We start from the raw sequence: 13,826 nt of genomic DNA on the forward strand, positions 1-13,826 counted from the left end.
TTTAACTTAGCAGGCAGCACTGCACTTTCAGAATTCAAGTGCCTTCTGCCTCTTACACTGGGGAAGTTACCCTTTTTCAATTGAAAACTCCTGTTCTTGGAGAGAAAAAGGTGAAGTAATCAAGCAATACAAGCTGACAATGCAGGCAAAGCTCCTTATCACAACGCTTCATGACAAAACCCATAGTAATCTAAGAGAATGTTACAGACAAAGAATGTTTTCCACCTAATCTACTTGAAAGGCACAATGCTACCGTCATGCCCCCGTGTCAGAGCATAACAGAACTGAAACCCCTACCCGTGAAGAACATCACCACAGCAAGGCCCTGCATGACTCCCGCTCATTGGCATTCTACATCACAACCACTCCATAAGTGGTCCCTATTGCTCGGTGACAAGGAAGAGTCAATGGTATACTGACAAACCTATTTCAAGTACAAAATGGTATTTTATTTACCATGAAACCAAGCACAGTGTTTCTGAACAGCCATTTAATGCTTCAAGATTAGTTTTTTCAGAAAGCATTCAGAAAATTGTTCCAATTTTTCATCGAGCTGAAGTACTAGACAAATCTATAAAGAACAAGAGTTATTTAAATAGCTGAATGGTTAACTGAAATAGGAGAAATCCTATAATCATTTTGGGAGAGGTTTAGAGTGTAGAAGGCTACCTTGTGCAGAGAACTTAAATGAAATTTAAAGATATGAAATTTAAATTCACATAAATTCACTTTTTTTTCTTTTCAAAATTCATTTATACTTTTTTTTTTTCTTTTAAAGGACAAAGCAGCCCCAAAATTATCCAATTATATAAAAGAAACATGTGGAATTTTAAAATCTTTAGAAGCTGACTCACCAGTCTCTTCACAATTCTCAACAAAAGCTTCAGTTGTTGTGTATCTTTTTTGGACTTCAGTACTTCAGCAAAGCTGTCCATGTTTTCTGGAGACATACTCTCCTGACTGTTCCCTCCATAGAGCTGAACCAGCAATGATAAACACTGTGAGGTGCTCACAAATATTTCAGTATCTTCACTGGGAAGCTAAAAAAGAACAAACAAAAATCAAATTCCAATTTCAGAAAAATTGCATATCACTGGGGATTTGGGAGAGTATTGACATCTGCATTGTGCACGAAAGAATCATTTCCAGTTGATTGACTCAAAATTCCATTAAACTAAGCTTAATAAAATAAGGGAATTGTAATATACCTGTTTTTAAGCAGCAGTATAACAATGTCTCCACTATGATTCTATCAAATCTAACTAGAGCGACATAAAAGCACTGAAAATATTGCTCCCAACTCTTAGTTTTGCTTTAAACAGAAGTGGTAATAGCAGAAAGTATTATAGCCATGATGCCTGATCTTCTACATAACACACACCATAAAACTTCATTTAATTATTTCTAAATCAAGCCTATGGCTTCTGGTGGAGGTAGAGTACAGGCTCTCTGGCTATTTAATGGATTTTAAATAGTCACATTAGGAGGTATACTTTGCAGGTTTTAAATATTTTACTGAATTCCACCTTTTCTGCATTCCTTTGAAGAGCAGACACTGGAGCAGGCCCTTGCAATGGTATGGAAAAACTCTTTCCTAGGAAGCAAAGTTGTGGAAAAGATTTGAAGGCATGGCTAATAATCATCTTTAAATGAGCTTCTGATAGTATGACACTGCTATCAAAATGCTTTATATCCTTGAAAGTACAATCTGGAAATAACGAGTAGAGATACTGTATTATGCTTGTATTTGGCACTGTTGGAATGACAACAAGAATGCAATGCCTAGTTTTAGCACAGACAGTTCATGAAAGCTAGTAAAATAAATCACAGAGGTTTCTTGGGAACAGGCAAGAAGATGATAGATTGGAAAACAACAGCAAAGAATTGAAGGAATTCAATGCCTATAGCTTAACAAAAGAAGGGTTAAAGGGCATTTGCTCATATTCTCTCAGTTATACATCAGAAAAAGCAGGCTGAGGATAGGTTAATTCCTTTACCTGAAAAAGGACTGGTAAGAGATGATAGCTCAAAACTTTAGATAAAGTAATTCAGATTAGAAGGAACAGAATACTTTGATTTCTTTTTTTCTTTCTTTAATTGGAGTGCTTACCTGCTGAAACAACTTTCTTAGACCTGAGACAGATTCTTCATCGCAGGCAATGTATATATCACAGCTTACATTTTTTTTCCTAAAAAACTAACAAACCCTTTTCCTAAAATGTGGATTTGATTTAGGAAAGTCCTGTGTCTTGTGTTACATATGATCCTAGACTGACTACAATAGCTTTTTCTCACCTGACAACCTATGAACTGAACAAAACATAGCCATGGTCATCTTAACCAATAAGGTACAGAAGTGTAAAACACCTCATCGCTCCTATTCAGGTTTTGTATTCCAGAAGTGCTATTTATAACAAAGCAGCTAGATTACAGTTAACTGACTATCCTTACTGACAATAAAAGGAAACAATTTATGTAGTCTGTTCAACCATTTAGAAAATATGCACAACCATTTCAATAATGTTACTTATTTAATCTGCAGTATGAATTTCCCAAGTTTTCTTCATTTTAAGGAAAACCTATACAGTTACTTTAAAGCACTCTATGAATATATCAGACATACACTCCTCAAATATTCAAGCAGCAATTCCCCAGGGATCTGCATGCAAATAGAATCCTGTTTTCTGTTAGCTTCACAGAATTGGCTGTTTAAACCAGCCTGAACTGAGATGTAAGCTCTGAATACATAGCCCCAAGACATATCACATCCTATTTGACCTAATGCTATGCAGGTGACAGGACCAGAGCAGCTATTTCTTACACAGTTCTGCTGTACGGTTTTTCTTCATTCCAATCTAAATGCCACCTATTTGATAGTTTCCTTTCCAACATCAGAATTATCTAACAACATCATCAACATAGATAGAAAACCTTAAAAGGAGGAACAGCTAAAAATAGTAACAAGCTTTATAGATCCATTTATATCATCAATCCTTATCAAGTAAAAAAAATCCACTGGTGGTTTTAAGCTGACTTGTATTTCCTTCACTAAAAACATGCTATTAGATAAAGGAAGGAAAAATTAAACTAACATCCCCTGTAACAGCAGTACTCCAGCTTACATTTTGCTACTAGATCAGCATAGACAGGTACATCAACCTCTCTCTGAAGAAAAATCACAGTCCAAGGACTTTTCAGATGTTGTTTGTGGCTAACCAAAAGCAGAACATCAGAATCAGTGAACATTTGGATAGATTTGACTATGCCCTGGCATGGAAGTGGAGGCTGGTTCCCTTGGCTCCATAAGCACAAAATCCTATGTGTAATCAATAATCACAACAGCCATACTTGGAAGTGAGACTGTTCCCAAGGTCTTTTTTCCTAGATATTCATTAAGTGTCAGAGGAGGGGAAAGGTGTCAGTCTTTGCAGAGGACTGCCCCTACAATAACCTTCTGTGAAGAAATACATAAAGCACCATGTCCTTGGCAGTTCTTCCTAACATTGGGAGGGTACACGATTTTCAAGGAAGCAAATGAGCAATTCCAGACTGTCAGCATTATTCCCAAGGTAGGCTGTCTTGAGCAGGAGTCCCCAGTTAGCATGACAGTGGAACATTTTGCCCTAGATGAGGAGGAGCTGGGCTTGGGCTTCGCTTATCTCCTCCTGGCAAGCCTGACCTTGCACCACTGTTGCTGCTGTTCTTTGCTCCCCAACAAAAGAAAGGAAGACCCTGAAATTCTCAATCCAGTATGTCTTGGCATCATATAGACTCACTCTTCACAGGATGTCAAGCTTTCAGTGACCATCCTCCAAACCTAGCCACCAGTATCATTCCAGGGTTCACAGTACTTGCTAGTCAGGACATCATCCTATTCAATCACTGTTGTACTTCAGGCTCTTCTGCTCCTCTGCTTCACCAGAGCCCCTTTGAGCTTCAGTGCTATCTAGAGTTTGGGGAACAAGTTGCTGTCATCCTGGAAAACTGCAGGCTAAAACAATAACAGCATAGGTCTTGGATGAAGAGGGAAACATGCTGGGAATAGGAAAGATCATATTTAGTCTGGAGAGGATGAGAATCATTGGTCTGCAGTCTAACCCATCAATAATTAAGGTGGAAGAGCAATGTCCCTATTTAAATACGTCCACATCAGCACTTTTCTCTTATTACTCTCACCATTTTGCTGTTTCACTACTGACAAGTAGTGATTTAGTTGTCAAAAGTCATAAGCTGGCAGCCTAAATTTTAACACTGGCTGGCAGTCAGTGTTAGTACTGGTTATAAAGAGTAGGAGATCTGAAGAAAACTACTGGTATGAACAAAAGCAATGACTGAAAATAGAATACCTGTAAATATAGAAAAACAAGGAATAAAAATTCAGCTTTCAAAAAATAGTATCATGTCTAATAAGAACAGTGAAGCTAGAATCATGTAGCTAGACAATGAATACAGACAAATAGTTCAACTCTTAATCAGCTGGAATCACAGTGTTCTGATTATTTTTCTAATCATAACAACTCCATTTGATATAAAGTATATTTCAAGTCTTAGAAATGTATTTATAGTTTAACATAACAGCAGCTACTTAAGTTTTTGTTCTTTCACAGGCAGAGAAACCCATGAAAAACTAGAGCTCTGTTTAAGGAAATATCTGCCCCTTAATATTTCATAATTACATGAAAAAAAAGTCTAGTGGCCTTTGATTTCTTTTTGCTTTATCAGTCATAAAGGGGATTATGGATTCAGCCCTTCAGCAAAGCAGAAACATTAGTACTCTTTCTCCTTGCAGCTGTTAATATTCTAGCTAGTGTATAGCTTGAAGAAAATCCAGCACCTCAAAATAAATTACTGAACAGCTAAAGGCATAACTTTTGCCATTCTCTAATTCAGAACTGTAGGTTTATTTTACATTTCAACATTTTAAAATAATGCCTCATAACAAGACTTCTGTGCAAAGAAGACTCTGGATTCCTTAATTTTTACAGCTATGCCATAACTCCATGTGAACAAGCTCATAACAAAATTCTCTCTTCCTTTCTAGATGAAACCTGCTCTGTGTATTTTAAGGTTAACATGCTGAAGAGCAGGAAGTTTCTTGTTATTAGACATCTCTATTTCTGTAGTCTGTTGTCAAAACCACCTTCATTTTGACCAGAGTTGCAGTGTGTTCATGAATTGCAAACCACTGCAAGAAATGTGTGATCATTTGAGCTGAAGTGGCAGTTTTCACAGCGCTGGAGTTGTTACAGCATCTAATTTTAGAGCCACAATGAAACTGTCTGGATTACCCGGAGGGGACACTATTTCAGTGCATTAATGAGGTTATCCACAAAGAGAGTTTATTACGACGAGAGATAGATGTTCATTAGATCAGTAGTGTGATTACAGAATGTGCTGTAAAGGAAGCACCATTGGGAACTATAAGGAAGATGATTTTGCAAACATTAAACAAAATGTAAAAGCAAAACATCATTACTAAATCTGCTCGCTTTACTATGCTATCATTAGTAGTAAGTATGCACAGTTTAAAATGAAAATATAAAAATCATATTATTATGGATTAGGGCAAAATTGGGAAATTAGGGAGTATATTTTAAAAAGCAATGTATTTCCAGTTCATTATAATCTACTCTAATTGCTGAGAAACTAAATTCCCATTCTGAAATTCTGTGACAACACACTGTTATTTCCTCTGGTGTCTATTGGGGTTTTTCTGGTTGCTTGGTTGGGTTTTGGGTTTTTCTGTGGGATGGTTTGTTTGATTTTTGTTTTTTAAGGTAGCTCTATAGAATTCTTCACATATAATTCACGCATAGCATTTCAAACACAATAACAGCAATATATAATGCAATACAGGAAATAAATAGATATCTTTCCACTCTGGCCACAGAACTGTCTGCATTCCTAAGAAATGTGAAATAGAAGTGTACAGTCTACAGTGTTATCATTCTTCTGCAGTCATTTTCATTAGTCATTGGCATATACCTTCACATGCTCTGAAACCAAAGTCAGGGCACAGCCTTAGAACCAGTGCAACGCAGAGACAAAAAGGACCTAGAAGAGATTATCTCGTTCATTCATGTGCATTGAGGCTTCATATTTGTCCTCTTCATGTTTGCACACGATTAACTGGTCTTCCAACAGTAATATGGAGAGCACAGTATGGAACTGCAGCTATTACTAGTACTACTACAATGAAGAAGGCTACCACCAGAAGACAGGAAAAGTTCTGTCCCAGCAGACCTGTAGGCTCAGAAAAGACTGGAAGATCTACATCTAGGATTCACAGAGAAATGAAGCTCCGTTTTATAGGTACTTGTGAGGTTTCTGAAAGTTTCAGAAATGTTTCTGAAAATCCACACTGAAGTGATTTCAAAACTAATACCTTTTTCTTTCAGGATAATAGTATATCAAAAAGAAGTTATCTGTTATCTTCTATAATTGCCGCAAGTTTCAGTATAATAACCAAATCAGATTTATTTTCAAGCTGAGAAACATTACACACAAAAAGCTAAGTGTAATTAACTTTTAAACACAAACCTGCCAAGCAAAACCTGACTGCTCAATTTATTTTCCTCTTACTGATCAATCCAAGGAGACTGATCATGGGGTTAAATATTGAATTCTCTGTGTTTGCAGTGCTTTCTGCATGACAGAACTTTTAATTATTTCTTCTTTTGCATTCTTAAAAACTCTGAAGTTTCATTTACATGCAGTCTAGGTTTCCTCTACTTACTTTGCTATGTCCTAATGACAGACTAAATCATGGTTACAGAAGGGAAAACCTGATTCTACGTTTCTGACATTTCCAAGTTTTATGCATATCGATTTTTGTGGGATTTTTAAGACAGAGACATGTAGAACTTGAGGAAACAAATGGACAGGTAATGGGGCACAGAACGATCATCTACTTGATGGATATACAAATTGATGAGGGAAAGCAGTTATTCAAAGTGACAAAAGAGACTATAAATATGGTAAGATAGGTAGAAACAGCAAACCAGAGAAAATGATTTTAACTCAGTATCTTAAAGTGATGGTTGGTTCAGAATTTAAGACTTTGATTATCTCCAGAAAATAAAATTCACAAAGAACTAAATGCCTCAAAACATTAATGAAGGGTTATGTAGCCACACTCCTCAATGAATACAGCCAGCTACTGTTGGCAGCTACATGGAATATAAGCTTGGGCAGGCCCAAGTCTTTTTGAGGGGTAGGGAGTATATACATCTTGAGAGACCCACTAGACGTCACAAAGAATCTAGCCCTATTTGAAGAGATTAGAGCGTAAAACATTTTAAACAAGTGGATCCTAAATGTTAAAATTATTGTTCAATTGTTCAAACTCTTCCAACCTTAACAGGAAATGTTTAATAGAACAATGGGTAAAGGATATAAAATTTTAAAAACCTAGCTAAAATAACTTTTATTTATCTAATCAAGCACACATAAAGAACAATGTGTATTACAAGAGGAAATCCTTTAATTTTACAAAATCTTTAGCAAAATTCAAAACCAACCCCAAAAAAGCAGCACCACCAATGGTCTTCACTCTTAAAGCCAGCAGATTTTAAATAAGCATTTTAAACATACCAGAATCTGTAGAAATACAGAAAAAGCAAAACCTAGAGGTAATTTGCAGTCATGCTTCTGAAATACAAGGGCAAGTTAGGATCTAATCAGTACATACTAACTATACAATTATCCTATCCTTTAATTAAAAACTTATAAAAGACTTCCAGGTGGTATAGGCTGAGTAAAGCTTGGCCTCTAATTTTCTGTTCTTTAGAGACTTAATGGAATTTAAATTTATGACTAGTTTAACTTTAAAAGAACATTTGCATCTCTTCATGTCTTGCTATTTATCATATATAATGACTAAAAAATTAATAGAAAATAAATTAAAAGCATTTATAAAGATGATATATAGTGAAAATTCAGTCACTTTGGTTTAGGTCATTAAGTGAACATTTCCAAAAAGACTTTGTCAATAGCTGGTTAAAATAAATCCATCAAAGGAGAACTTAGCAACATGTATAATGCCAAAAGTTAATAAAAAAGGAATCACATTCTTCCCCAAAATAGAAGATGACAGAGCTAAAGATAGTAAAAGGGGCACAGTATTTATATCATAATACATCTGAAAACCTATATTTAAATGAAAAACAACAACAAAAAAATTGGGTCTAGAAGAGAACACAGTGAATCTGAAATGCCTCTGAGCAACATAACCTGGAAAGGATAGTGTGATATTCCACAGGGAAGTTCTCGCATACCATTTTAATGGCTTTATGTTGAACAGAAGGCTGAGACAGCCTCTAAAACCCCTGTCCAGATTAAGAAGAATTCCTCTACTACAAGGTATTACACACAGAGCTAATACAAATCTCTGGCACGGTATGAGGGAGGTTGAGCTGATGGGATGCATCAGGGCTGCAATACAGTTGTCTGTGGAGATTTCAATGCAGCGCTGTGACATCTAGTAAACCCTGGAAAAGTCTGACTTTCAAACAGACTTCAAAGATGTTTACAGATCACCAGGGACCATTCCTACTTGTAAATCCCCCAGGATCATGTTAAAATAAAACTAAACCCTTGAGAAAAACTCCAAAGGCTGAAAACCAACAAAAATAATATTAAAAGGCATTACTCACTGCAATTAATTTTAAGTTTACTGACATTTCTAATGGTAGAAGTACTTGTTTCATGTATCTTCCCTATGCAGTTATCAGTAGTCCATTCCAAAGGACTATAATTTGGCTATACATATGCATCCAAACTGAAAATCTGCATCCTGCATCTCATTCCACTTTCATGCTTGGGACAGATTTACTCTGATGTCACTCGTAACCTGCAAGTCACTGTGACCTCTAATTTCTTAAAAATTGGGTTTTTTTAAGTCCTGCCTTTGTGCTAGGTGGGAGCTTACAAACAATCAAAACTTAGCAAACAGAGTTCAAAGATGTTGAAGTCGGTTGAATAATTCCAACTTCAGCAACATTCCAAAAGGTTTACAAACAAGCAAATTCTCACCAGTTGAATAAGCAGGCTAATTAGGTCCGTCAGGGGTTTATTGACAAGCAGAAGGTCTTCAGCAGCCTGTGTGTCCCCTCCTGTGCCAGATTTCTGTGCCTTAATAAGGTGAGAAAAGAATAAAAAGCAATCTTGGTGGCTGTTGCGTTACAAGAAACAAATTAGGTCCATTAGGTGGCCAAACTCTGAACAGAAGTTTGAAGGAGACCTATAAACTCTTTTCTAGTTAAGTATTCCTAGGTTGCCAATGAACAGTTAATGCTCCCTGTAATGCCTGTAACAACAGACATTCCCTGTAGTGTCTGTAACAACAAGCACAAAACAAAAGGGACTCATGTCATGCCCATCCTGCATAGGCTGAATATACTGACCTACATGACATTTCTTCAGCAAGATGCTATAAACTGCATATGCAAAAGATACCTGTAGAGCCATAAATGTTTTATGCATTTGTACTCCCTTCAACATAACATACCTACTTTAAAACTGAAGTTCAATTGGGTTTTTTTCCTTTATCAAGAAGAATTTTAAGTGCAACTTAAACCAAGAAAACCAAGATGAGTGAAAAGTTAGGATTCTCAGCAATGATGTCCAATTTCGCCCTTCTGACTCATTCTGTGCATCCTGAAATACTCATCAGATATTATAACAATTCAAATTATTTTTGAAATAGGAATAGGAAAATCTTTAAGTGACCCAAGTCTGTGATAAGATCTGTTACTCCTTGTAATTCTGACTGCTGTCACCTCCCCTCATCAAAACACACTGCCATCCTAGGCAGTGCTATTTATGACCCACCAGGACACCAGAAAGATCTGCTTGAAAGATTTTCCCTTTAACTTAATTATTTTGCACCAGTTTTGGACCATGACCCTGTAGAGTCGAGCTGCTAGAGGAAAATGTACACGTTTTATCTAAAGAACACATTTAAAAGTCATTTCATATTGTGTTTCATTTGAAGCTCAATCCTAAAACCATCATCCAAGTGTAATACTTGAGGACTTTCATTTGCTTAAGCAAACACAGGAGCAAGTCCCCTGAGACAGGAGACACTCCTGCTGGGGCTCCACTGTTGATACTGATGAGTTGAAGGGATAATGCCTTTCTTCGGGAAAGAACTTTGAAACAAGAGATCTGAAAAGCTGTTTCTCCAGGTAATAAGACATTGTGGTGAGTCTCAATGAGGGATATACAAATGACCTGGAATGGTGAAGTATAAGAAAGGCAGAAAGAGAGGATAAAACAAAATGGAGTGTCCATATTAATCAAGCAAGGGAAATAAGTCACCTTCACTTCAGCAAAATTTACAATAGTTTTTCTGGTTAGTGCTTGAATGAGAAGACAGGTAACGGTTGAACTTGATGATCTTAAAAGTCTTTTCCAACCCAGTTGATTCTATCATTCTATGTTTGACTACTTTCTTTAACTTTTATATATTTAGTGACTACAGAGAGAAAAATCTTGAATGAAGCTGGATACAGCTACCAGCATCATTCAGCATAGAGTACTGAAATGCAAAGGAAAAGTGGTGCCATGTTTTGCCTGTGCAGCTGGATAAGTTTATCACTTTACATGCAAAAAGCTTAAATAAAAAGGATTCAAGTGGCAATAGTACTATCTGTAAAAATCAACTTAAGCCTCAAAAAGGGGTAATAGGAGAAAATTTTATTCTCTTTTTCAAGTTCAGTTTTAGAAGGTATCTTATTCAGAAGATCCCTATAAAAACAGTCCAAGAATATTTGTTATCACTACAGTGATGCATTTAGTAACCCATGGATAGTGGAATATTATGTAGATGCACTGTAAATAGTTACCAACTAATGGCCATCATTCAGTAAGGCATGTGTAATGAAGTAGTCGTACAACACACAGGGGCCCTCTGACAAGTATTGTCAAGACAAGTAGTTTTATAAGGGTACAGGATAGAGCTGTGCTTTAACTCATTTTTCCAGCTGCCTCTTGTTTCCATTAGCCTTCCAGAGCAAAGCAGATCACTTTGACTAGAGCTGGACAAAAGTGGAGCTGGAGTCTAGCACATCAATCAACTGATGTATTCTTGTAAAGCTAGAACAGAATCTGGCTTTGAACGTATAGATTTATTTTTATATCTAAATAATCAGATTCACTAACGTTACTAAACCATGGGCAAGATTCTCTTTCCTCATATGTGTCCTCACCACTGTTGCATGGAAACTAAGTACAGAATTTAGCCCTCTGTGATTACATGGAGTGATGCCAACAATATGACAATCAGCAATTAGCCTACATAATTTGATTTACAAAGTGATTCTTAGATAAGAAACCCATTACAGAACCTGCTAACAGAGGACTCAAAAAAGACATGGTATCATACCATCAGATCTAAATTAAATCTCTTCCAAAAAAAAATAAGGAAACCCCACCTCTCAGGCTGATAACATCACTGGTTACATAAATCTGTGTAGGAAAAAAAGCAGGGGCTCAATTTTCTATACTCACTTCATACATTAAAACTTCTTACAAAAACCCAAACCCCCTAAACCTCCCAAACACACAAAAAAATAACCAACCCTCAGAGAAGGACTATGTCAGATTAAAGAAGCCATGTCCTGAATGACAGTATAAACCTGGCTACAATCTTTTGAATCTCTGTCCTTCAGATATATTGGACTTAAAAGGCTTCTCTGTTCTTAAGTGGATAATCCCAAGAACATCAAAAAAACAGCATGAAGAGTAAGTGATGTTGTTTGCAGCCTTAATAGAGAAATTACTTCCACTTGACTAACTTCAAAATTTGGCAGATATTTTAAAACCAAAGCAAACATTGCTAGCTTAACATCATGTCTAAAAAAAGATTAAAGCTTTTTCTTGTTTTGTTCTTGAGAGAGTTATGTGCAATTTCTTTGACTAGTATCTTTTTGTGCTTCATTTGTAAGGAAGAGGATGTCTTCATTAGAAGAGGAAGTCCTACCAATGCCATGATTTGCAGCAGTTCAAACAAAAATTTGGAAGACAAATTGAGCAGCGTGAGAGGAAATACTTCTGTCAGTGCACAGGCAAGGGTTTCATATGCTCTTCAAGTACAGTATCACATGTGATTTATAATAATAAGATGTTTTTTATGGAGTAATCTTTTAAAATGAATGGCAGAAAACTGCTCTGAACTATCATCAAACAAATGCTGAATTGCAGAAACAAACCAATCAGCTAGGATCTGTGTTTTCAGCACACAGTGAGGCTAATATACATATTCTAGCCAGGTAACTACATGAAACAGTGACATGAAGTTGAAAAATACATGCTTTTCTCTTTCCATCACACTAAAAGTCAATAAAATTGGAACAGTGGGAATTTCATCATTAGGGTAACAGTTACCTAAGAAGCTACCTAAAAAGGTCAGGTTTGACAAAGCCTTGGGTGACACGGTGTAGTGTGAGGTGTCCCTGCCCTCACAGGGGGTTGGAACTGAATGAGCTTAAGGTCTTTTCCAACCCAAACCATCTGGGATTCTATAGAAATTGTTTAAGTTGGTGATGACCCCAGGAAATAAATTCCATACCTGTAAAGTCTGGCGCACAATGTTGGCTGTGTACATCAGCATGCAGTGCAAAATGTCAAGCAAGGATAGAAGTACTGCATTTGCTGTCTTGGTGCTGCTTTTATCATCTGCCTCCAAGTACAGAGCCACAGTTTCTGTTAGGAGACTACAGATATGATAAACCAGTCCTATACAGAAAGTGAGAAAAAAAAAAAAGAGAAATAGGCTATCAGGAAAAGAACAATGTGGAAGGCAGCCTAGCTAAAAATCACAGATTAGAATTTAAAAAAAAGTCACATACATTATGAATATTTATTAAACTTCCTCTTTTTCTCCATTATTCTAATTAACTTCTCTTTTATTCTGTTTGGAGCAGCTCATAGAGTTAAACTGATACAATCAAATTTGCTAACTGCATGGAAAATTACATAATATTCATTAAATAAAAGACATTATTTGAGTCCTAAACTTTTCCATAGCATGCTGGTACACAAGTCTCCTTCACAACACTCCTGGTCGCAAGAATGAAGCAATTTCTCCAGGCTGTTATGAAATGACACATCAAGCTCAGAGCCTAAAATTTTGTCTTTTAACTGGTATGCCAATTACAACCTCTACCATATGCTTTAACTGATGAACTGAACAATCTTATGCTTACCATAAAACATATTCAGAAGAGCATTATATAAGGAACACTGAATACTACACCTAAAATGTTATTAAGATTTGTTTGACTGATGGTAATCAAAAGTTTCCTGAAAATACCTTCTTGTTTTGAAGCTTTTTTTAAAGATCCTTTGGAATTTAATACCACTAGCTCCTGTAGCTTGCTTAACCCACAAATCAGTTGACATATCAGAAAAAATATAAAACCCATTTCAAGGCAATACCGATTAAATTCAGAATGTTTCTTACTCTCAAATACAAAACGATTGAGTTCACTATGTTTTCTGAAAGAAAAATCTTTTTCTTTCAGAGATTCATGAAAAATAAAATAAATTTTGTTCCTCACCAAGAACATAACTCTGTTTGTAAATTACCTTATTTTAAACTGGCAATTCGCCATAATGTGATTTGGGTTCACATAGGTAGTAATATTGTGGTATATGAGCATATCAGCTTCTAGACCTCCATGACTCAAAAATGACTGAAGTATTTCACTGATTTCACTGAAGTAGAAGAGCGTTTTTATCAGTTCTCCTTTAAAAAGTAATTGCATATATTTTTACAAACATCAGTACAAGACTGAAACGAGACAACATAGAATACAATATGC

General features: G+C 36.1%; 1 protein-coding gene across 1 annotated transcript; it reads right to left on the bottom strand.

Annotated features, from left to right (window-relative positions):
- Positions 1-854: 854 nt before the first annotated feature.
- Positions 855-12,738, bottom strand: LOC104405947 (serine/threonine-protein kinase ULK4-like; the record flags this gene model as incomplete). The annotated part of the gene is made up of 3 exons (XM_010014800.1): positions 855-1,040; positions 9,034-9,132; positions 12,572-12,738. Coding segments are annotated over 3 exons (452 nt in total), but the record flags the coding sequence as incomplete, so codon positions are not given.
- Between the last annotated feature and the right edge of the window lie 1,088 nt (positions 12,739-13,826).

This window comes from Nestor notabilis, unplaced genomic scaffold (assembly GCF_000696875.1).
Source record: "Nestor notabilis isolate BGI_N333 unplaced genomic scaffold, ASM69687v1 scaffold5760, whole genome shotgun sequence".
Taxonomy (NCBI): Eukaryota; Metazoa; Chordata; class Aves; order Psittaciformes; family Psittacidae; genus Nestor; species Nestor notabilis.